This window comes from Dromaius novaehollandiae, chromosome 6 (genome assembly GCF_036370855.1).
Source record: "Dromaius novaehollandiae isolate bDroNov1 chromosome 6, bDroNov1.hap1, whole genome shotgun sequence".
Classification (NCBI taxonomy): Eukaryota; Metazoa; Chordata; class Aves; order Casuariiformes; family Dromaiidae; genus Dromaius; species Dromaius novaehollandiae.
In genome coordinates this window covers 45,227,582-45,253,147 of record NC_088103.1, presented here as the reverse complement: position 1 = coordinate 45,253,147, position 25,566 = coordinate 45,227,582, and the positions used below count along the sequence as shown (strand labels likewise).

The window sequence follows — 25,566 nt, the reverse complement described above, 5'->3', positions numbered from 1 at the left end:
GAGCCTTGAACTTGCTGTGCTAGCAGTTTTGTAATTTTAACCGTAGCTGACCATATGTGTGTTAATTATCCAAGAGCAGCCTCTTGCTTTCTAAAGGGGAATTTTACTTCCATGCTGGAGAAGTTTAGCAGGTGAGCTGTGACTGCTCTATGTCTGGAGCGTAGGTTTAGGTGCGGAAGGCTTGGATGGCTCAGATGGGACCATCACGGAGCATCTAGGGGGCATGGGAAGCAGAAAGGCTCCTTCCCAGCTCTGAAAGTTCTCGTCACCAGGATGCCACCAAGCTCAGCATGAAAGTCACAGCGTCTTTTTTTTTCCTTTTTTTTAAATTAAAACTCCTCTAAAGAAATACAATTTGGAGAAAATCAAGTTGATATTAATTACTTTAAACATTTTAAGGCATTCCTTTTCAAAGATGTGTGTGGGATTTTCTTGCAGCAATGTTCTATATTATTTTTACTGGAGCTGCTTGGCTAAATCTCAGTGATGTCTTGCTCTGCTGGAGTTGGAGTTGTTGTTTTTTCCCTGATGTGAATATGACAGTCCCACTTTAATTAGGTAGGAGAAGTTTTCACCATTCCCAGGGATCATGGTGCCTAGGAGTCACAGGGGCATCTATGTCAAAATAAATAAAGAAAACATCCCAAAAGTTTCTACTAAGAAGCAGTAAACTTAAAAAAATAACCACAGAATCAGTTAGCAGCATTGCAATGACTTGCGTACTTACGTTACAGCATTTAGCCACCAGATGTCAGTTATTTTGTGCACCGCTGTGCTGGGGAAAAATATGCCGTTGGCACGTAAAGGATAAGAAATGGTAACGTGATGTATGGGGCATTGTTGCTGTTTGTCATCGTGATTGATAACCGCCTTCTTTCTGTGTTTCGCAGATAAGATAGATTTGTATTTTATATGAATCTTAAATGTCAGCAGTAACATTTTGAAATTCAGTCTGTAAAAAATAATTAATAGGCTTACTAAATTCTCAAATGGGTGAAAGCACACTTTCTGGAAAGGACAGTTTTATTGTTATGAACTGCAGAAGCATTAGCGGTACTTTAACCAGTGCCTTAAATATATATTCATCTTCAGCTAAGGTTAAAAGCAGTGAGATGAGTCAAAAAATACTGCAGGACTGAAAGCAAGGGGGAAGTATGTCTAGCAAGGGGAAGACCCACTTCTAAATTTAGAAAACAGCATTCACTTATAGAATCGTGCCATTCATCCTCATTTTTTCAAGTCTTCAAAGAAAAATGTAAATAAAGATAGGTAGGTAGATGGGGACATATCTCTAACATGGAAAAAGAACACCTGGGACTCAACTTGAAATGGTTTTCCCCAATCCCAGTGAGCACAAGTGACATGTGGGAGCAGAATGAGGCTGCTTCTTGCTCAGCCGTGAGCGCCGGTGGCTCAGGATCTGCCTCTTGCTGCTTTCGGAAGCTTTCCCCTCCGCCACCAGAGATGCTGAGCCTACAGGTGCCATCCCTCCTCCCCCTCCACGGTCACAAAAGCCTAGCTCGCATTTATTTCTCCGTCTGTACCCAAAGGCAGCACCTCTGGGAAGTGGAAGTTTAATTTGCTGGATTCGAAGCAGAAAGACTGGAAATGGAATAATTTCCTAAAGGATAAGGATTTGTACGTTTTTTCCCCAGTGGTGGTAGTGCTTTTTGTGTTTTAAATGTGTCTTCTGCCTACGATTTGAGCGGGGATGGAGTCACGGAGTCTCTGTGGGTCTCGTGCAGGTTGGAGGGCACCAATCCGTCGCTCGGGGTGAGTAAGGTGGGGTTACTCTCCAAAGTCTTTTCCTTTTGGGTTCTCAGGAGCAGGTGCCCCCGCGGGGTCTGACCCTGCGCTGGACGCCCGCTCGCCAGCACCGATCTGGGGACGGCGGGGGCTCTGTCCTTCGAGCTTGGGAAGGGACCCGCATTCGCCCTATTTAATATGGTTACCGGGGTGAATTCAGGTGCCGTATCGCCTGCCCCAGAGGTTTATTTAGAAATTGGATTGCCAGTGGCTTTCTTTGTACGAAGCATATCCGAATTTTGGTCCAAAGTCCCTCAAGCCCCAGGTTTCTGGATGGTGACTTAGGAGATCTGTATTTTCCTTGGACTTCTACCATCTTATGCCATGTGGTAGTATAGGTAACTCGTGTTAGCACTGCCACGTTGTCGTCCTCAGCGTGTAAAGCACTCTGAAATCCACAGTTGTGAATCGCTCCGAGTAAGTGATACAGTCCATGCCACAAAGACCGGACACGCGGGAAAGTTCTCAAGAGCCTGGGACGTGTCTGAATGGACGCAGTGGTGTTCCCCGCGTCCACCGGCTATGGCAAGGAGGCTTGCAACTGGAAAACTGCCCTTGCTCGCTTAATTGGGTTTTTTTTAAGCTGAAAGAAGCTACTATATGGGAAGATTAATTAGATAATGAATACTTTAATGTTTATGGTTTTTGGTGAATACGTTTGCTACCTCTTCTGGTTCATCTCTGCTGGCCTAGCTCAGCTCTGTACAAGTATCCTTTGTGAGAAATATAAAAAAACCCTCAAAATCAAGTGTTTCTATGTTAAGGAAGAAAAAAAAATAAAATTGTGTGGTTTTATTCTGATTTGCTTTTATTATCACAGTCTCGTTTATAACACTGAGCCATGCAGTGAAGTGAAGTATTTTGTCACTTAATGAGAAGAACTGTGAAATGATTTGGGTTTATAAATTATTCCAAAACTGCAAAGTCACTTCCTTTGATTATAAATGTTTTGGGTCCCGAAAGCATTTTTCAGCATTTAAACCTGCCAGAAAGACGCAAGTTAGAGAGCTTTTCCGTGTGAATCGGGAACTGCACCGTTGAAGGCTTGAGAACAGCGGTGAGACTGTTGTAGTCCTTTAAGAGCATATGGGAGGAGATGAACTGAGAGAAAAATGATGTTGCCAAAGACTGGGGGCTTTCCACTGGGAAAGTACCAAAAAAAGTTACTGATTTTCAAATAAATCAACCGATTTGGCTGACAGCCTCAATACCCAGACTCACCGAGGCCCTTGGGTCCGGGTGCTGAGGCTGTCAGCCAAACTGGTCTGGGAGCTGAGCTGCCTTGTAACCTGTTTGGTACCTTATTGCGCCAAAATTCTCTCTCTCTTCCCGCCCCCACAAGAAAATGTTTCCAGCGGCCTTAAGAAAGTCATTTAAATAAAATTGCAAAGCTTTATTTATTTATTTATGTGCAATTTTCTGAAGGGCTCCCACGACTGGTTTTGGTGAGGGTTTGTTAGCAGCATTCTTGAGGGTGAAAAGCACTAAAGGAAATTTAGTACTTACCAAGTTATACAATGCCCTACTTCTGAAACCGCAAAGCTCCTTTTGTTGCCCATTAAAATAGGTATAGCTCAACAGCATTATTTATAGACCAAGTCAATCTGGAATCCATTTTTCAGATTTCTCTGTATTTGCAAGGCACTTACTAAAACACATGCCATCTCCAGAACCACAGTTTGATTTATCAGCTGGCCTATTCTGGAGACCGCTGTCCCGCTGACAAATATTTTGTACCAAAATTGTTGCCATTATCTGCATAAAACATACATATTTTATTTATGGCTGTTTTGCAGTATCTGGGTGTCACTTTTATGAGAAGCGATCACTGCTTTCCTAGAATGCTTGTTTTGTCACTTACTGATGGTGTTTTTAGGGTTTTTTTCAGCATTATTTTTTATATTAATATAGTTGTGCTTAGAAACATATATGGGCTTGGAAGCCACATCTCCTAGCCCTAAGACACACTTTTAAGCTTTTATTTTGGTGTAGTCCCTGCTGCAGACATATATTAAGGAATTCATAGTTTACTTCACATAAGAAATGATCCCCTCCAAACACATCAGTATGCTCAGTCTCCTGGGCATCTGAAGGCCTTGAATGCATTAAGAGGCAAAAACAAGTTATTACATTAATCTCATGAAATCAAAGATTCATGTCTTTGGCTCAAGGTAGAATAAACACTATTGGCAACAGAGAAATGTAAGAGATGGAAATGCATTTCAATACTTAGGAGGTATTTTTGCCGGAGATGGTTTTCGATTAGATGCATTAATCCTGCTGAAGTTGGAGTTTATAGGTCCTTGCGAAGTATTTTATAGGGCATTTTCTGGAGCTGTCTCAGTAGCTCTCTATAATGTTAATATTCTATCTCAAATTTTCTGTCATTGGGAACTAAGCTTTTTGAGTTATCATTAATAGTCATAAATCTATCCTTGCAAAGCTGGCTGCCAACTGTAGTCAAATTTGTGTCACTTTACGTTTCTTCTGTGCGTTGTTTAAGGAAAATGATTTATTTCAGGAAGTGGAGCTACAGCTCCCAAAGTGGCGCGTATCTGACTTGAGTCACTAAATCCTAGGAGAAGGGACTAGCTCTTCTTATACTTGTCTAGAACTAAGTTTTGTATGGATAAGCATAACTGTTTGAAAATAAAACCTCATCTTATGTCCCCTGCTCACTTCTGAGCTGTGCCTGGCCACCCTGGGACATGCCGTGGTTCCAGCGAGGAGAAGGCTTCCTGCGTGGGCAGAGTGCTGGAGAGCTGCTGCCCTCCTGTTTCCCCCAAACTCCTCCTCCACGAGCCTCTCTGGTGGTTATGGGTCCCTGGGGCGAGGAGGAGGAGGGTCCCGGCCCCAGCCCTCCCTAGGCACTCACCAGGTGGTCGGCATGCCGGGGTGAATATGGCTCACCTTGTGCATTCCGCTCACTTGTGGGAGCTCTGTCAAGTGGGATGTGTTTTCAGCTCCTCAATACAAGGCCTGAAAAGGTGAGATTTGAGCCCTCTGCAGTTTACGTGCAGGAAGACTATAAGGTTAGTTTAAGGCATTCTCCGTTTTTCATGCAGCAGGAGTCAAGCAGTATCTCCACTGGAAAAAAAAATCTATTAGCGTGCCTTAGCTTGCCTCTGAGCCACAGAGAGAGACTGTCTAGTTTGCTGTGCTAAATGGTGCCTGTACATTGCAGAAGAGACAGAGTGCGAGACAGCATGTGCCAACTTTCTCTTGGTGCATTCATCATCATGCAGTTTTTTGAGTTTCTTTTCTGGGTTTCTTTGCATGAAAACCGTGTAGAGAAAGTTCTGAGATTTTTATCTTGTTTGTTTGCAGGCTGTAGTCTGGCTAAGCACGGCATCAAGCATGCACGGATATCTGCGGTTGGGATCCTTCTAAGGGAAAAACAACTTCACTGAAGTCGAACCCAGCAAAGTTTGTAGAAAGGGCACAGTCAAGTCCAGGGAGTCAGTGACCCAGTGGCTGAGGAACAGATTTATCTTATTATTATTGTTCTTGATATTCAACTGTTTCTCTACTGGGAGCTGGTCAGTCCCAAGCATAGCATGGCTTTTCTTTCTTATTACTGTTGTGAAGTGGGGTCTTGATGCAGTTACGAGATTACTGGGCTAGATCTTATCTTGTTACAAAAGGTTTATTGCAAACTGGGGTTCCTGGGAGGCTGGCGAAAGAACGGAGCACGTTCTCTTTCATGTAATAGTGCAAATCAGTAAATGAAGAATTTTAAATTTTTTCGGAAGTTTTTGGTACAAGTGTTGTTTTTTTTAGCTGTGATGATCTAAAGATATAAGAGAGGATAATAACAAGTGTTTAATCCATTATGAAAGGGCACTAGGCCCCATAACAAGTATGTGCTCTGCATATAAAAATATATATTATTAGCAACAGATAACAAAGCACAGTCATGCAGAAACATCCTCAGAGTGATGGTATCTCGTAAGCTGGTTAGGAAAGATTTATTGCATTTCTGTGTAGTTAAAGAGATGACGACAAGGATGAATAGTACAGTCTAAGCCTTAGATTAAATACTTATGAAGAGGGTAGACGACTTTAGAAATAAATGTTGCTTGATTTATGCAGAATAAACACTTTTTTCTAGGACACTGAAAGCCATATATTCCATCAGAAAGGGTTTGCTTAATTAGTTGTAGCTAGAAGTTACCTGCAGGAATTTTATCTGCTGATACCATATTACTCTTACAGAAGGTAACTAATTAGCAATTTGTAGGAGCACTTGGGCCTTTCTGGGTTCTCCACTCTGTGAACTCCTGGTCTCCTGCTCTGCTTTGGAAGCAGTGTGTAGCTTCTTGCTACATTAATGGGCTTGACTTTATCTGCTGTGCTGTTATTTAAAGAATGTAAGTTGTTGGACATTTATAAAAGTTATTGCTAAGCTTGGAACACATTTCTTTTTTTTTAGTATTGAAACAAAACCACAGTTGTGATTTGGCATCAATGAATAGTTTTTGTTGACTAATTTTTGTTTGAATTTACAAGAAACTTTAATGACAGACTCTAATACTCAAACAGTTTGTCTTTTCAGGATGCAGCTGTGTATGTTTCCTTTCACCCACTCAGCAGCAGATGAAAGATGAAATGCCCTATTCATGCAGAAGTACTTACACAGTACTTATGTACAGATGAGATACGCTTTTCCATCCACTTTAATGCATGTCTCGTGGAGAAGGTAGCATATATGAGTCATAATGAAAAATTTCAGATGATGGATTTAAGATAGCAAAGTTTATTAAGAAAATTCAGTTTGGAGGTGGAGGAAAATCCCTTTTCAATCACTAAAAATCAGGTGAGCAGCTGTTAGTTTATACGTGGCTCCAAAATTGTCACACTAATATTGTGTTTAAAGCAATATTAAGTATCACATTGACTGATCCCCTTTAGAAAGACTGCTTATTTATTGAACTGTGAAGGTATATCAAATGAATTCTAGTAGCTACCATTTTGTTGCATTATTGCATGCAAAAACATTTTACCAGACCATAGGATAAACAGGCACTGAAGGCATTGTGTTATGCATATTCTATTTATTCATTATAATAGTATTCATCCTTCAAAAGCATCCTTAAGTTAGCAGCTGATCTTTCACAACCCACGAGATTTAGTAGTTTGTACTGTATATATACCATTTGCACAGCAGCAGAAAATGTTAAGTTTCAGACGGTGGGAAGAATATGTTTCTCGCTTTAAATCAGCTTGAGGTAGCAGCTGCTAAAATCAAGTAAAATCAAATGTGCAAAAAGAACAAGATGGTAATCAGAGTAACATAGCTGTTAATGCCCACTGTTTTGTAGCATGCTGAAGCTGAAAATGCTTGGCAAGGCCACTGGAAATACACTTACAACACTTTTTCTCCCATGTGCTGGTTCTGGACCAGTAGTCAATGCAAAAGCCAAAGACCCACGCTTAAAATAACTCTTCCATGCTAGGGGATGTCTTCCTGCAAATTCAACTACGTTACACTAGCTCTGCATCTCTTCTTAGTCAGCTGGCGCTCTAAATGCGAGAATTACTTCTCTCCAATACAGTGAACTTGTGGTGTTCATCGTGCCTAACCTTAGAAGTGTAGGTGGTGGATGCCTAGATCTGAGGTAGTTGCTCGAACCTTGCTGTGCAGCCAACACAGAGAAGTAGGCACTCCAAGGGCATGGTTCACGTTTAGACTGGCTACGTTAGGATGGCTCCTCACCGTTGTCCAATGTAACATTGCACACAGATCTCTGGCATCTGTTTTTGGTCAGATGAATTTCAGCTGTTCTGACTTTTGGTTTCTTAGGTGGATCTTTATGGGTGATTTTCAGCTCAAAGGCAAATTTGTCATCATCTGTTTGCAAAAACAGCCACCGTGGAATAGCCAAATGGGTCCTCCAAATAGTGCTAGCCTGGGGAGTCAAGCAGTATTTTAAATAGCCTGCCATCCAATTAAAATATTATGAATCTGCTAGATGAAATTTAGGTATTTTGTTTGAGCATACCCAGGAAACCTGAAGACGTGTTTTTGAGTGAGACCTGATTGGTGCAGGCAGATACAATCAACAGTATTTGAGAATTAACCTCCAGAAACAATGTGCTACTTAAAAAAAATATGGTAATTCAAAGAAGTTGAAGGTTTTCAGGGATGGATTGGACAAACCCTTGAGCATCCTGGTCTAATGTCACCACTGACCCTGCTTTGAGCTGGAGCTGGGAGCAGACACCTCCTGAGATCCATTCCAACCTGAATTGCTTTGTGACTCTCTTATTGTTCAGAAACACTGTTTTCTCCCAGAACAAGCCTGGCAAGGTTTTCCCAAGCAGCGAGGTGGGCTCAGAGGACTCATAGTCACTATATCTGTCAAGGTTCCCCCAGCCCATACCAAACATGGCGCTTGGCTGTGGACTTGGAGGATGAGCAAGATGGGCAGGTTGCTTTGGTGCAAACGTGACTACTCAGAGCAACTTCCCTACCATCAGAGAAGGCAGTGGGAACACGCGCGCGGTCCTTGCCACACCGAGCTTTGCACAAAGGGGAGACCATATCTCTTTTGAACAAGTCACTCCAGAAGAGCTATTTTAGTGAATTACAGCAGTATCTGTCCAGAGGCTCAAGCAATGAAGGAGACTGGGAAGGCTGGAAGCAAAGCAGGACAGGCAGCTGTCAGATGGAAATGCATAATGAAAAATAGTCTGCATTTGATAAGTGAATGCTGCCAATACTAAACCAATTCTTTACCTCTGGAGTTTTCTGAAGATAAGTACTTACTTATTTTTGATTACGGCATGACTGCAGGGCATATGGGAGCTATGTTTAAGTACGATAGTCTTTCTCACCTGCCAGCCCCCAAAGCCCATGGATTTTGTTGATTAAAAATATCTGGAGTGGAAGCACTTCATAACAGAGTCAGCCTTCGTGTTTCATGAAACTGTTCCTCCCCATTGCATTAATCCTTATAGCAGGAATTTTGTACATTTGTGGGATGGCAGTGTTATGTATTCCTTAAAAGAGCATATAGGAAAGAATTTCTATTATTGTAAAGTACTGCAGTGCCCTGTGTTGGTAATTAAACTTCAATGACTGGTTGATCTTATTAAAAATGTAATCTTTTTTTAAAAAAAAAAGATTGTGGCAAGGCTGGTTTTATCACTTCTACTGCCTGTACCTGCAGCTGCATTTTCGACGATCCCTTTGCCTTTACTGAGATCCCTTCAGTTTGGTTCCTCTTGTTACATATAAAAAAAAGGGCAAATTCAGCTTGAAGAATGTTAAGTCTTTCAATGTGGGAATTTACCTTCTATGTCTATCTTTATCTGCAATTTCTGAATTTATTCTGAATACCAGAACTTTTCAATCTGGCTCCAGATTTGTGGAAGGTGACTCATTGTGGGCCGAATGGAATGGGTGCGTCCGAGTAGGTCCGGTTTTGTGGGATGACCTCTAGGACAGTGTAGGAGATATTGGGAAGCTATTCACAGTGACTGTGAGAATAGTAATCAAAAAAAAAGATATTAAACTTTGACTGTGCATAGTGATTTTTGAAACCGTGCTAAGAGTGGCTCTCCTGTAAGGAGACGTGCACTGGTGTAACATGTAAAGATGAAGTTTTTCTACGGTGTGCATTTTTTTTTCATATTCAGTATATATCTGTCAGTGTTTCTGTGGCAAGACGCTATGTGAGATGAATAGAAACTAAGTGAAGTGAAAAGATGAACTGCTGGAGATGTTACACATCACAGGCAACGAACTTTTATTAAGAGCTGAAAAGCTGCTGTACTGTAGGCTAAATTCTGCTCTGAGTTAACGTTATAAATAAGTGAGAAGAAAATTTCGCTGTGTGTTTGGAGGGGAGGAAGGACTTAACCACGCGGGTGTGCAGGTGCCACCAGGGAGCAGCTTCTGGCTAGGTCTCATCCCTACCTTCAGGGGTGGAGGAACCAGGCCAGTATCTTCCAAGCTTTTATGCTGGGTTAGCTCTAAGTGGAGACCACGCGGTAGTTTGGAGTTTACTTGTAGGCCCCAGGTTTGCTCTCTTTGGATCTGTTTTAATTTGCAGTCTGAAAATGCTTTTTATTCTGCAAGTAACACAAAGAAATTATGGGTCTGATTCTAGACTGATTTAAATCGGGTTGAAATATGGAGATAAAACAGTACAGAAGTGGTTGAAATTTCTGATATGTTTTTCCATTGCAAAACAGTTCGATTTAAAAAGGGGCAATATCAAGGTTGGTAATTATTTTCAAGGCCAATCAAGCAATGACAACAAATCAGACCATGCAATCGCATGTGTCAGGAGCGCGCAAAACTGTGCCTAATAATTCCTAGGAAGCCGTGCGAGACTTCAAAGGTACGGCCGGGTTTCAGGGGCGGTGTTACTCTGCTGCGGCTCGTTCACGGTGGCTTGCTGCTCCTCTCCTTTCGCCTCGCCGCCAGTGCTCGGATTATTCAGGCAGTGCTTAGGCCCCAGTTAAGTGGTGATTCAAGCTCAGTAACTGTTTCCTGAGCATTGCAGGGCAAATAGTAAAAGAGGTGGCTCCTTATTTGATTAAAACTACTGCTGCTGCTCTGGTGTTGGTGGAGTTGGCTGATTCATGCAGCTAGAGGGTGTAGACTGCTCCATGCTGGCATTTTCTCTGGTCGGAGTAAGGAGCAGAGCCCGTCTGGATTAGGTTTTGAGAAGGAAACTGGCTGTGTTATCAAATAAGCCACGGTTATTTAGGCAAGACTGCTGATTCAGTAGTGATTCAGTAGGTTTTCTGTGGCTATAAAAGACTTCAAAATCAGGTCCTTTAAAGACTATCTTAGACTTGAACGACTTTTCAACAGTTGTTCAACAGATTGAATGTGTACTCATTTAATCACACTTGCTAGCTTTTAAAATATAACTTATTATTATTTCAAGTGATTGCCTTAAAACTCTGGGGGGTTTTATATCATTTGCTGGGAGTTGCATTTTACTTTTTATTTAAAGCAAAAGGAAGGAGCTTTACGCAACTTCGGTCTGCAGGGGGTTGCTGACCTATGAGTCATGTGGCTTTGAAAAACCACTGCGATAGCTTTTTTTTCTTTTTTTTTTCTTTTTGCAAGGAGGTTGCAGAGGTCAGTGATTCTCATATTATTGAACTATCCTTTTTTTGGCAGCTTCCTGGATTTCTCTGAAGTAAATAGATGTGAGTTCAGGCAAAGTTTATTTCAAAAATTTCAAGTTGATGAGCCAAATATGTACAATAAGCAGGAGAGAGAGAAAAAAATATCTATGATTATTTTCCTCTTTTGCTGTGCTTGCTTTCTTTTTTTCGGTGAGGCTTTTATTGCTTGTACTGTTTATTTATTGAGCCGGTGCGATGGGCACGCTGGCAGGACGAGCTTCCTCACGCTGCTCACCCAAGTACCTCTGCCCGTGCTGAAGAGACCACGTCCGAGCGCAAAAGCCATCGTTCGGCCTTTCACTCCGTTCAGCCCTCAGCTTGATAGCTAGTCGGTGTAGGTGATGGTAAGGTTTGGCGGGGTTTTCACTTGTCGGCGGTCATGAGCTCAGCTCGCGCAGGCGGCAGGCCTGCTGCTGTGCAGAGGAAGGCCACTGCGGCTGCTGCGGGCCGCGTTGCGGCGGGTGGCCCGGGAGCGGGGAAGGGCGCCTGGGAGCTGGGGTTACCTGCCGGTGCTGCGCTGATGCTTAATATCAGGGCTTTTTTTTTTTTTTATATGAAAATTTTATGGAGGCTTCAATTGAGCAGCCTCACTCTGCCTCTCCGTGTTTCTGTTCCCCTCCGTGTGGGTCACGGAGAGCGTTTCATGGCGCGGCTGTGGGCTGTGTGTCGCTTGGAGACCCGCGTCTTCCCGTGACTAGTTCCTGCGCTGTCTGCGCAGGAGCTCCTGCGGCTGAAACCTTGCCAAAGGGAGGCTCGTTTTTGGACACAGAGTAGGGGATGTGGAGTCAGCTTTACTCTGAGATTTCAGCAAAACAGTAGCAGCGCAAGCTGAGAACTTTACAGAAATCATCCTGATTTGACATGGAAGGCACCTAGGTAGTGAGGATGTTTATCCTGATTAGTGAAAACAATCAGGATAAAACATGTCTGAAATGCAGAGAAGAGCATTAGATATTTAGATATTATATTATTATATTATTAGATATCCCACATTAGGAGCCATATGCTTTGGAAGCTAGTGAAGAGATGAGATCCAGCAATATTATCTTTCACATAACCCCATTTTTGTCTTTTTGCTAAAGGTGCATATTCTTATTTTTATAATCTCTGTAGCTTGAATTAGGAAAAGAAAGAAGGGAAAGTGGGCTGCAGGGGACACAGCTGCACCTTCCCCCATCTGCTCTGGACAAAACTTCAGCTGAGGGAGCTCCTCATGCTGCAAATGCTTCCCATCACGGGCAGAAATCACAGAAACTACAGGAGCTGAAGGTCTTCCCCTAAACGGAAACAAGAGAACAAGAACAGGAAGTGCTCTTGTGTTTCCACACACACATTAATAGTTCTTGGTTTTGATTTTTTAATGAAAAGTAAGAGCATTCCATGGGGGAAAAAGCCTCTTTTTCTCAGCTGTAATAAGCACATCAGCAGACAAAACCTCAGCCTGATGCCCAACATGAGTAGCAATAGGAAAGTGCACAGAAAGAAAGAAAATCATAGTTTCGGGAGACCAGGAAGCCTTTCCCTGGAAGCTGCTTCAGCTCTGTGCCTGCTGCAATAAGATGGCTTTGTATACATGAGGGGTGCACGTGGGCCTGGCTTCATCCCATCTGCCTGCAGACTTAGCAGCGATGTTTATGTTGCAAGTAGTTGCCAGGAAGGGGGAGAAGAGAAAGACATCCCTGTGCAGGATCTCAGGGCTCCTGGGCCTCTGTATCTTCTTTCTCCTTCCCTGGGCTGTGGCAAGTGCCGGGGAGCTGCGCGGTGGGTCCCATGCCCAGGGCCGGGGCACCGGCGTCTCCCCTCCCGCTCTGCACATCACTGCGGGCTCCTTCTTGGCACAGCAGCGCCCGTGGTGTCTCTGGCCACAGTGTTAAAGACAAGGTAGATTTGCCTTTAATATGTGCAGAACTGTTCTAAGAGTAATAAAAGCAAGGGGAACAAAATAATTTGAAATGAGAATGTAAGGACTAATATTTCCAGAGGTTGAGATAGAAGTTGCTAGCCTAATGTTGCTCCAGCATAATACACTGTTTTTTCTTTTTTTTATATTGCAGTTTCTCTGTTACTTCTCATTGGGTTTGTAAGGTGGTGATTAATAAATAGCAATTTAACATACATCGTGAATACAATGTACATTTTGTCCTTCATGATATGCAGCGCCCAGGGCGTTTTAGCAGAGCTCATCACTAGGCTCCTAGGGTGGGTTATTTTCTAACTCATTTTGGACATCCATATTTGCAGGCTGCCCAGCAGGCCCGTCTTCTTGGGTCGGGTCCTCCACGGGCACAAATTTCTCTGCCCTGTCTCCTGTCTCTGGCAACGGTCATTAACAAATGCTTGGTGAAAGAGCATAAGAAAAGGTATTTATAGAGTTCTACCCAGCCCCATACCTTTCTAGCTGCTGGGAACTGGGATGGTAACCACTGATAGATCTAGTCTCCGTTCATTGTCTAACGTCTTTTAAATGCATTTATACTTTTGGCCTCAGCGAGTTCCACGTTTTGATTATGTTGTGTGAAGAGAGGAAGCAAAGTGATGTAGCTCCACTGACATCAGAGGAACACGGCGGTATGTCACGCTGAGAAATGTATTGCTGGCGTACTTTAAGTGTGTTTACAATAGGTTAACAGCACACTGCTGTTTCAGGTGGTAGCAGGAAAAGCTGGACATATTTAAAAGAAACAAGGCTAGTATAAAATACAGAATTAAGAGTACTAGTAGAGGTTTCCATTTTATCTTTATTTTAAAGAATTATGAAAAAGGGAAAGCATATTAAATGTTAGGACTGGAGACCTGAAAAATAGGATGTGCAGAAATCATGTGAGTGTGCGCATAATCAGTTCCATCTGCTTTATCTTTCTCTACTACATGGAGGAGAAATTTAGTTACATGACTGAGCATATGAAAGCAGTTTCCTTTTGTAGTCATTTTGATTACAATCTTCCCCTACAATTTTGTTGGAGAAAAGGGAGATATTATTTGGAATGTTTATTTAAAAGAAATAAAATTTCAAATGTTTTCTGGACGGAGTACAAAAATGCATGTGACTAACAGCACATCTTGCTTGTTTCCATTTTTGATAAAATTTGTCTTCTTACCCTGTATAGCTCTCTTTATGGCAGTGAGTAAAATGTGGTGGATATTGCATTTTCAGCAGGTTTGTAGCAAAGCTCTGACAGACAGCCCTGCCTTGCACCCTCTGCTTTTTTTGCATGTCCGGGCATTAGCAGCCAGCCTTCTCCCTGTGCTCTGCAGCCTCCGCTGGCAGTCCGGCCTTTGCAGCGCCGAGTAGTTGTATGTAAGGAAGGAATTGCGTAAGGACACTGGCAAGGAAAAGGCTCACCAGCTGGCCTAATAAGACCTCCGTTGCCTGCAAATATAATTGTCAGCTTCAGTTTGCTTCAATTTAAAACAGCGGTGCCGGTCCTGTTGGCTTTGGTGGGAGTAGATTGAAATGTAAGATGGCAGTTGCGCCTTCCCTGTTCTGCTCTGTCTTCTGTATATCTAGCCCATGCTTTGACTTTTGAGATTGCCAAAGCTGCTTGTTTTCGCAAGGAGGATTGCCTTTTGGCCAAGGAGCCTGAAAAGGTTTATGTTGATTCGTGTGTTGTGGTTAAAGCTGGTATATGTTTATGTACAACAGGCAAATACCGTACAGGCATGATCATAAATAATTCACCATGCCTTTCAACAAGAGGAAATTACATGCTACATTATTCAAGAATATACAAAGACACTGCGTATTGTGTAAAGCAAGTAATATTCTGCCAGTGAACTGACAGCAGTTTTGCAACTGAAATAAAAAAAAGACATAAATTGTTTATTACCAACTCAAGTTTCATCGTTTTTCTTCTGTTCAGAATTTACATCCTTCTACTTAAGTGTTGAAATACAGAAAAGGTAAAGTGTATGTGTGATTGAGACTACTGAAAATGTTGAGTGGAAGAAACAAAGGTAAGATACATTCGACTGCTTGATTTAGGTGGGCGAGTCAGGAAAACACAGGCTGCTTACGCTGGGGGAAGATCCTGGTCTCCTGCTGCACAGTGCATCTACTACATCCTTCATGTCATACTGAAAGATTGGGGAATGAACCTAATTAAAACTTCTTGGTGGAGAAAGGGAAGGGAGTGGCAGCAGGGAATTACATCCTGACTTTTATGTATTCATTACAGTTGTTTTTTTATTACATGAACGTGACCATGGGAAATAATATAAAATGGTATATCTGCAATGAGTGGCTTAAAAAACGCCTCCATTCTGTTAGCTGAGTAATATCTCATATTGCCCTGTGGTAGGTCCTCCAACTGCTCACCTAATAAAACAGCCTATTGTAGCGCATATGCATAAGTTGGCAGAGTTACGGGTACTGGTGGGACTTTAAATCCGCTTTCATGACTGGTGTGATTAAGATCTCAGCTTTACTGTAGTGTAAGCATATTTCTCTTTTTTCATGGATCTGCTTCCCATTAAAGCATTTTCCTCAGCTGTCAAAGATGTAGTTCACGTCATTTTTCCTCAAGTTCATAATATTTATACTGGAGTTTCGTGAGAAGTGTCTGCACCTGATAAGAGTTCAATAAATTCCAGTCCGCTTTATTAACATACAGATGGACATAAATTTCATAGGACTGGGAAGCTTATGCAGTTTTTTATGCAGGTCCTCCTGTGTTCTATATGCATTAGTGTATCTTTGATAGCTCTTTTTAAAAATTTGAGAATTAATGTTCTTACCTCTGTGTGACTGCCAGGGCCCTCATCTCCAGTCCCTCTTTTGTACAGTCTCATTTGGGGAACTGTCTGTGTTTTCATGATTTCCTCGATGACCTCGGTGGGTCATGTCCAAGTCTGCTCTGCAGCACTTCAAGCTCCTCCTGTCTCCTTTGCTTTCTCCGTGAAAACCTTTGCTCAAGTGCCTTATTGCTACCTGGACTTTTGTCTTGCCAAATGGAAACATTTCACTTGTTTTCAGAACTTCCCTTTCTCATCTGTCTTCTCTGCAATGACTGATGCTGTCATTGTCTGTTGGGGACCGGGAGATCTCTTTTCTAGTTTAAATCTTGGAACCTTCTTTCTCCTTGGCTTTCCGCAGCTGCTCTGTTTTTCTTTTGGGTATTCATTTTTTGGGATAACTTGTATATATGAAAGCATAACCTTTTTGGTTTTAATGTTACACATGTGAGTCTGATTTAGTCTTCCTAGTCTTTTAGACTTCTGTCAAAATCATCACACGCCCACTTGCTTAGAGAAGCTCCAAAGACTAGTCTCTTTGAGGAGTATTATGCTGATTTCGTTCCCTTCAGTTTAAATATAGTCCATAATGATTATGCTATGTTTTATATCTGCCTCAGCTGATTTGTAGAATAAGCTCTTCAGGGAAAGATTTTTTTTTTCCTGTATTGATATACATTGGAAATACTTTTATTTTGGCTTTTATCACCTGATAATGGCAGAACTTCCCTTTTTGCACATATATCCCTTTTTGGACATGAAAGAAGCATTAACTCTGATAGGAGAGCCTGCCTCACATGCTGTCCTCTGAGCACTAACTACAAGTTTCTGGGGAAAGAAGACCTCCTTTCTCAACCTGTCATTCCCATGGCTACTTGGACATCGCCTGCTTGCACTGATTGCAGTTCTCCACTGTGTAACGGTATTAGGTGGGAGAAGCAGCTAGAATATAAATAACTTGATGTTAGGACTTTGGTGTGTCATATAGAAATGCAGCTAGAAGAATAATGACTAATGCAGGATCTGAAATAATTGGCATTTATGGACACTTCTATAGGAACAAACCAGGAGTTATTGTCTAGGCGTATATCACTGCTTCTTCAGAATTCAAAAGAAATGTTGAGAGAACTAAAGGCAAAATAGCAAAATTCTGGGACTTAAAATTGGTAAGCGTGAATTACCAAACATCTCTCCTATTTCATATTTTGATTATAGTGACTTGGAAAATGTATTCTCATTTGAATAGTAAAAAGTGAATGTGGACATTTAGATGACCTGTGAAGCAACCAGATGGTTTTCTGGTTTAGTGTAGCTAATTATAACATAGATTAATTTTTGTCTGAAAAATAATTAATTAACATTTCATCATCCACAGGCACTAGCTCCACAGTCCCTATTTTGTTTTCAAAAATAGTTTTATGTATGTCAGTATGTATGTTTTTGTTTCTTTAGGTCTTTGAAGCTATCTCTAAGAAGATGACGCTTCAAGAAGCAGCATCCTGGTTTGAAACCCGCTTGTTTTAAGAGTATCTGGGAGCTTCTACCCGTATTTGCCTATTCCAGCATAAATCAAAGGACAATGAGTTCTTTTTACTTTTTGCATATTTTCACAATACGTAATGATCTTTCTTCCTTCTCATTTTGTTCAATGGGAAAAACTTGAGCCAGTTTTGTAGCTGATTCTTACTTCATCACATTCCTCTTGCTGAGCCAAACTCTTGGAAACCACGTCCATATTATGTCTTTTTTTCCCCCCTGTATATGTTGTATATCACTGTCAGAGTGTTTTTAACTCTTCTGGTTTGAACCTGACCTTTTGCATTGCCGAGTATTCATAGAGTCACTCAAGGAATTAAATAGCTTCAGACTGACAGAAGATGACTCGTGTGCTTCAGAAATATTTTTATGGCTGTGCTTGGCTTATTAATACAGTGGTTTAACAGTATTAATATGAGGTATTGCATTAATTGTTGCATACATTTATTACCAAATGACTTGCACAGACAGTGTTTCAGATGTCGTGGACCTAATCACAGCAACCAGAAGTGTCCTCTTTGCAAAGGACAAAACAAGGTCGCTTCGTACCGGGACAGCAAGCAGATGAAGTTGCTTGCAGTCTTGGAAGTAAGGACTGATCACAGTGAAAGCTGGAATGGACTTTTCTGCTTGAAGAAGGGGAAACTATGCAGCTTGATATTTGGGCTGATTATAATGACTCTAGTGATGGCATCCTACGTACTGACTGGAGCCAAGCACGGGCTGCTGTTAATACCGTCGCCGTTCCATTATGGAGCTTTTACTAGCAATCCAAGCTTAATGGACAATGAAAGCCTCAGTGATATGAAAGACCATTACCAGCCTTCTAAAATTAATGTTTCATACGTAAAGGATTATCCAAGCATTAAATTAATTATTGACACCATTACTTCAAAGATAGAGTTTATAACGAGACAGCGCCCTGATTTAGAAGAGCTGAGGAAACAGGAGCCCCATGTAAGTATGAACTAAAGTTTGTCTGACACTGCTGAATACTTGTTTATTGCAAGAATTCTGGGTCAGTCTTTTACTGTGAAAAAAAACCCATGCAGCTCCTGTGATGTTCATGTGTTGATTTATACCACCTGAAAAGTTGATATTATAGATCACATCCTTCCAAGTCACAGGCAGAATAGATATATAAATGGTACTGAGACCTGAAACAAGGTCAGCTGTACAAATACATTGTGTTTTTACCTTGTCCCATTCAAAGTCATTCTGAGTTGGTCAGATTTTCCAGTCACCTTCACTGATAAATAAGAAAGGAGCCTTCTAACAGCTCATTACCAGAAAGCCTTCCTGAGAAGCTGATCATTGCAAAGCTTGTATTTCAGAATGAAAAACTGGAAATTCATATGATCTGATTATTACATCACTGGCTAAATCAGTCCTCCTAATAATTACTTTTGTAATCTTGTCTTCAGTATCTCTTAAATTAGCACTACAGATTCCAGCAGATTGCTGCTGCCGAGTTTTGCTGCCCTTGTAGCATAAAGAATGAGCTTGGGCACGCACCTGCTCAGTGGTCCCCACTGAGGTGAGGCAAAAGCAGAGGCTTTTAATTTTCAATTATTTTTTAAGTTAAGTTGGATCAACTGCAGGAGGAGAGTTGCTGAGATTTTTTTGCCATTGCTTCTCAATTTTTCCTTAATGATGATAGTTCAGTGAGCTCTCTAATAGGGTAATAAAATGGAAAATTAGTTTTAGATTTTGGAGACCCAGCTGCTTTCTTAAAGATCAGTCCAAGTGTGGCTATTCCCAGCGAGATGCTTTTCTTTGTTCGCAGAGGTGATTTATTTGAAGACGTAGCCAGGTAGCACGATGCTCTGAGAAGCTCTGTATAACCCATGCGTATGTACTGGGCCATAATTGCTCCCTCCTGCCCTGCCTCCAGGTAGCTCCTCAGGCACCTTGCCCCCATTTCCCACTCCATTATCCTTCTCTCCCGCTCCTGGATGACCACCGTTGGCTTGCCCAAGCTAACAAGCCCCAGAGGTGCATCCGGAGTCACTCCGAGGCCTCCGCGATCTGTTCCGCAGGGGATTTCGGAGAGAGGTTAAAACTGGTCTTGCGAGAAGACAGCAGAGATCTGGCAAAACTCTGTAGCGTGATTGCATGTTGCTGCCAAAGCTCTACTGAAATCATAGATAGGTTGCTGGGATCCATTTGTATTTACTCACATATTAGGAAGGTGATTGCCCTGGCAACTAGGACTTTAAAACTTGAATCTGAGGGTTGTAGGGGAGCTAAGGGGATTATGGAGGTCCCTTCTGGCCTTAAAATCAATGGATTTATGAATATACTCTTCCTGGCCAAGTCTGCACAGGATCTGGTTCCAGTGTCATCAGAAGCAATAAGTTAGGTCAACTTTGTATTCTAAAAATAAGGTTAAATACATCCACATATTGTTTCCATTGTGTTCTCTTATGCGCAATATGTAACTAAATAAGTACACTAAATACATATAAAGTATATAACTAAATATAACTAAGTTTTTTGCTGCCTTGACTGAAATTGTTGTTCTTTATGTTGCAGATGTTTTCAGTAATTCCTAATAAATTCCTTTCAAATAGCAAGAATCCGTGTTGGTATGAAGAGTACAGAGGAAACACAACCACAGATCCTTACACAACAAACTCGTATGCACTGTATTCAAAGCGTTTTCGCACCATCTTTGATTACCTCAGGAAGGTATTTTGGAACCACTTGTATCACTATAAGGACAAACACTATCGGCTGCGCTGCCTTCCCCATTTCTACATTATCGGCCAGCCCAAGTGTGGAACAACAGACCTTTATGACCGGCTCAGGTTGCACCCTGACGTTCGGTTCTCAGCCATCAAGGAACCGCACTGGTGGACGAGAAAGCGCTTTGGTGAGTAAACACATGCCCAAGTGTTCAGAGGTCTTGTCTCTGTCAAACTTTGAAATTTCTTGTGTGTATTTGGGATGAAATGTATGGACTTGTTCTATATTGGTTTAGCTTCAACCACTGAAGTTAATACTTCTGAAAATTTTGGTCTACAGATGCTCAGTATGTTCTAGTCTGCTTTTGTTTAATGATATTTTGCATTAAAACTTTCACAATAATGTATGTTTCATTGGGATCATTTGCAGCGGTTTGGAAAATTTAGAAAATATAATAAAACCTAGCCTGTGCACCCTGGAGAAGCAAGAAGAGGAGCAATTAGGTTATAATGGAAGATTTAAAGAATAGTGATAATAGTTTTGTAATATTAACTTTTTATGCAAAGCCTTTCCTACTTGTATAGATGATGTATCAGCATTTGAAATGTGGGTGGCTTCAGTCCTAAAGATTCAATAAATATAACTGTGTTTTATGGTAGAAGCTTCATTAACGTTAGAGCTCTGGTAAAATACTGAAAATAATAGCTATTCTGCCTGAGAAAAACCTCTCACATTGAGAAACCTGCACATATTTTTTTGATGCTCTTTTTTTGGACGGCATCAAGCTTTTCATGGAGCAACACCTGGTCTCTGAAGGCAGTACACAGTACTCGAGATCATGGCCGAGCTGAGCACGACGCGTTCACCTTTCGCGGATGGTTGTTCAGAGGCGTCTGAGCGCTCCGGGCCTCGGAGGATTATTTTATCCATCTGAAGTGTTTATGTCCTCCTCGTTCCCTCTTTCCCCAGGAGCCAAGGAAGATCAATGTTGTGGTTAAAGCCTCGGCGGAGGCTCAGAAGGCCGGGTTTCACTTCTGGACAGCTGCACGCCTAGCGCTTTCCTCTACGTGAGGATGCTTAGACTGCTCCGTTAGCCCCCCCGCGCTCCGTTTCCCCACTGCCGTAGGGATTGGGTCGGGCTCTTAAGAGCTGCCACACACTCTCACTTCGCAGGACTTTGGTACCAAAGCTCACAGGCCTTGCTGTGGTGGTACTGTTTCTGATGGGAATGTGCAGGCCGTGTGACGGTGATGTTGTCTTCCCTTCTGTTTCGAAATTGCCATTGCGCTGCCTTTGGAGCAAAGAAAATCTAGCACTGTGCAATGATAGCTCACGTAGCAGACTCTGCCAGCATCACTGCAATTCCTTGCTGCTTTTCTAAGCTTCCCTGGAATAGGAAAGTGTCTCTTTATGTATCTTTATATTCCTTCTTTTGCAGAAAAGTGGCCCATACCGATCTCATAGCAGTGTTTCATGGGTAGTGCGGTAGAAAGCTGGCTCAAATGTAGAAAGCTCTGCTTTCCTCATCTGCTTCGTCTTAGCACTGGTAAAGCAGCCTTTGACTGGTGGAGCTAAATATTAATGAAAGCTTTTTTGGATGGTTTTTGTGTATCACCAGTTTCATAGATATTTTAAATACTAATTAGCAGGAAAAAAAATTAATTTGAGAAGCAAACTGATGTCTCCTTGTGTAACAATGTTCCGTGTACGTTAGTATTTATCCATAAAGTTATAAAACTAGTGGTGTAAATGAGTTCATCCACTTTTTTTCTGTCTTTAATACGGTTGACTCTCTTTAAGATATTTTAGACATTTTCTAAATGCTTGTCATAAATGAAGAGTTAAAGGAATACAATGGAAAAAAGTTTTGCTTTTGAGATAATTAGCTCCAGTTTAGGAAATAAGGGAGGCAATGCTGCGAATTGTGGGACCTGTGGTAGTTATGAAGTCAAGCAAGAGGATCACAGTGGTGCCTCTTGAAGTGCGGTGAGAAGAAACTGGTTCATCACAGTCAGCAGTTGACTGAAGGTGAATGATGAGAGTTTCCTCCTGACCTGAGGGTGAAAAGTCAGATTGAAGAAGAAAGTGACTTTTGGATTCAGAAAGCTTCCAGGGAGGATGCTGTGCTGGTCGTTGCTGGGTGTGTAAATGCAGGGAGTGATTCAGGGGACTTTTAGAAGAGCGACTAACTTCAGCTGAAGCTAACCAGCCCTCCAGGGGAGACCTCGTTTGACAAACTGCCCCCTTCCCATTCTGCTGGGATGGTCGATGCTCTACTGGGCTTTGTCCCAGCGCGGCAGTCTGTCTCTCTTTACTGCTTTTAGCCACAGTTTCTTTTCCCATGAGCAGGTGACATCAAATCCAGGCAGTATGTGGCACAGTGCATGGTAGAATTTTTATTGTTTTCACCCTGAAAAACAAAACAAAATACACTGCTGAGCTTTGCCTACCCTCACTAAATCCCACTTTCCTAGATGGGAAAATCCTATTCAGAGGGAATGGGCCAGAGGACTCCCCTGCTGAGCTTTTCTCCCACATAGATCTGTTCATTATTGGCCTCGGAGGAAGAGGAAAGGGAGAGCTGAGGAATCCTGCTCTACACTTTTAGCACTCCTCCACCTCAGTTCCCTTCCTACCGCTGGCCTTGACCTCTCCCCACTTGAGAAGCTCTTCTGGGTTACAGTAAGAAGCAAAAATGCAAGGAGTGTGCTACAGAAAGTGAAGTGGGATTACAGGTAGGAAGAAAAGAGGAATGTGACAAGGAGTATAAAAACCCACAGACATAGCTTGAGATGCTGAGAAATGCAGGGAGGAGGCTGGTCCTATTGAAAACACACTGTAGTGCCGGGAAGGAGGGAGAGGAGAAAAGGAGGAAATGCTCTGGGAGTTTTGTTTTCATACTTCTGAAGATAAACACATGAATGATTTCCCAGTTTTCTGATTTGAGTAAGTGCATGTTGATAAGTGCATATTTGGCATCAGAGTCTGTGCTCTGTCTGTTAAATCTAGCGTTAGTCTGATATGACTCCAGTGTATACTGGTGTAAATGAAAATAGAATCTGGTCTTCTATATTAATTCCAAAAGCTAAATTTAGAAGTAAATAAATGCAAGTTATTCATGCAGGAGCTATAAAGCAGAACACTTCAAGTTATTTCCTATCAGTGTGAATTAATGGCTTAATCGTATAGTATCTTGGATCTCAGCTACTTCATTATAGGCACTTTTATCTGAACGTTACATGCCGTGGGTCTAATTTTGTGCTGACGTTAGCTGGCTCAGTGCCACCGGCGTCAATGAAGCTGTCTTCATTTACACCATCGGTTAATCTGACCCTGCCGTTTTTAACTTCTCTTTCCACTGTTTTGTAGGAATCATTCGTCTGAGGGACGGATTTCATGATCGCTACCCGGTGGAAGATTACCTTGATCTATTTGACTTAGCAGCACATCAGATTCAGGGTGTACTGCAGAGTGAAGCAGCAAAAGAAATCAGCAAGATGAACAGCATCATTATTGGTAGGCCAGATACTGCTTCTGCTATATAGATGCCTGTATCTCCAGGTTTGCAGCACTTTTATGAGAGAGGCATTCTCCCAGATATGAGCAGGTCACAGCATTCGTCCACTCATGCCAGTTTTCGCTGCTGTATCCAGGTAGCGCATAAGTGTTTGCCTTTTCACTTCAGTATTTAATTTAAAGAAGAAAAAAGGAAAAGACCCTGATGACTTCTTCAAACATAGTTTTCATTTTGTCTTCTGTAAGAGATGTTTGGCTATAGCCACAGGATCCTTGTCTGAAGCTTCAGATTCCAGTGCTGCAACAATGTGTGTTTTGTCCCAGGCGTAATAAATACATAGTGGTATTGCTGCTTACAAGTGGGTGCCGCAGAAATCCTGTAGCTGGCTGGAGACGTTTGCCATGATAGAGAGGCAGCTCCTTGCGGCTGTTCCCAAGCTCTGAGGTGGAGCCAGATCACTGCCCATGAGAAACATCAGCAGGAATTTCCAATTTCTACTTTTGCTTTTTGCTAAAAACAGAAAATTGAGGGGGAGCAAGTTTTCACTGTTTACCATGCTTACTCTGTCACCTCAAAATCTTCCAGGGAAACCAGATGCTTTCCATGGAAATACTAGCTGGGCAAAAGTGACAGTTCCCTGTTGAAAAGAGTTTTGGAATAGGCCTGAAGCCATTATCCTACAGAAAATAGAGGCAAGGTTTTTGCTGCCTGCCCTCAGAGGGAATACCCTGTGAATCAGATCTAACCAAAGTTTTAACCTATTGTATTGTATTATGTAGCTTAAACCATAGACTCAGCTACAGTAACATTCATTTGATACTTCCTCAGCCCCCACTTAGGTTGATCATTTTGCTTTACTAAGTATTCAATGGTTGAACAAAATTTGCAAGATGAGGTCTTGCAAAATGTTGCCGTCAAGGGCATCTGCATATTTTTCCTCGTACTTACAATAATATGTCCTGTCCTTTCTCGGGTGAAATGCTTATACTAATTAAATTCACTAATCTAATTGGCAACATACATCTTTGATTACTTACCTCCTGTTGCAGCTTTTTCATGAGTTCATGGGTTTTTTTTCCTTCTCATTTCTTATAGCATTAAGGTTATGTTTGCTTTTCTTATTAAGTTTACAGGAAAAGTTCTGAACGATTATACTCATTAAGTCAGTTTTTATAACCCTGATTTAAAAAACAAAAAAAGCCCTGAAACAGAATGAAAAATCTAATCGAAAATGAATCTGTATGCTATATGAAGATAAGATTTGCTTAGAATCCTGCATTTTCTTATTTCAGATTATTAGAAAGAGAAATCTAATTAAAGCTATAAACATTTCTTTAGTTCATCATGTTACATTATTTTGAAACATTAAGCTTCTTTGGATATTATTACTTAGTGGATAATTATTGTATTTTCCCAAATAAAACAGTGACTGCTTAGAGATGAGCCAAAGAGGGCCATGCTGATCTACCTTGAGGCATTCCGAGAAGGACTTGCTTATATATGATCATTAATATGATAAATTCACAAAAATGTCTTGTGAAAACACAACAGGATTTTAGTCCATTAATCACAGAATAAAGAGGTCATGCATTTATTCTTTAGGCAACTTAGTCATATATTCTTCAAGTCCATAAGAAAAATTAATATGCTTTTTCCTTGTGCTGCAGTAATTTGACATAAAAATTCCTGTAGCAGCGATTAATTTATCTCATGTTCAGTATGGTGCTCTCTCTTTGGAGATATTAATGGTTTTGGCTGCTTCAGAAAATTAAAACTGTGGTCAGCAGAGGCCAGAGTGAGTTTACTTTTCCTTTTTAATCCTTGACAGTCATCTTCTTCTGAGAAGATCTGCCCTGCTGAACCAGGCTGTCCTGGGCTGACCACGTTAGAACAGCACCTTGAGTCCCACGCAAGTTAAGAAGGACCCAGTATGGAAAGCAAGCTTTTATTCACAGTCGGAGTAGAAGTTAGACTCCGTCATATGTTCACGTAGCTGAGGAGTTCCCCGGTGAGAGGGGCAGTCTGACTTGCTCACGTAGCGTGCTGTGGTCGGCAGGGCTGGCAAGATGGATAGGTGGGACCCCGTGGTAGCTACAGCACTGCGGAGAGCACGGGCCCAGTGACGGCGACCCACTGCC

General features: G+C 41.7%; 1 protein-coding gene across 1 annotated transcript in view; it reads left to right on the top strand.

Moving 5' to 3' along the window:
• CHST15 (carbohydrate sulfotransferase 15) overlaps window positions 1–25,566 on the top strand; it is a 43,609-nt gene that overhangs the window by 8,041 nt on the left and 10,002 nt on the right. Inside the window, exons 2-4 of the mRNA XM_064514351.1 lie at window positions 17,140–18,180; window positions 19,759–20,098; window positions 23,281–23,427. Coding sequence (XP_064370421.1) covers window positions 17,593–18,180; window positions 19,759–20,098; window positions 23,281–23,427 — 1,075 coding nt within the window. The 5' untranslated portion in view covers window positions 17,140–17,592. The remainder of the gene's footprint in view (window positions 1–17,139; window positions 18,181–19,758; window positions 20,099–23,280; window positions 23,428–25,566) is intronic.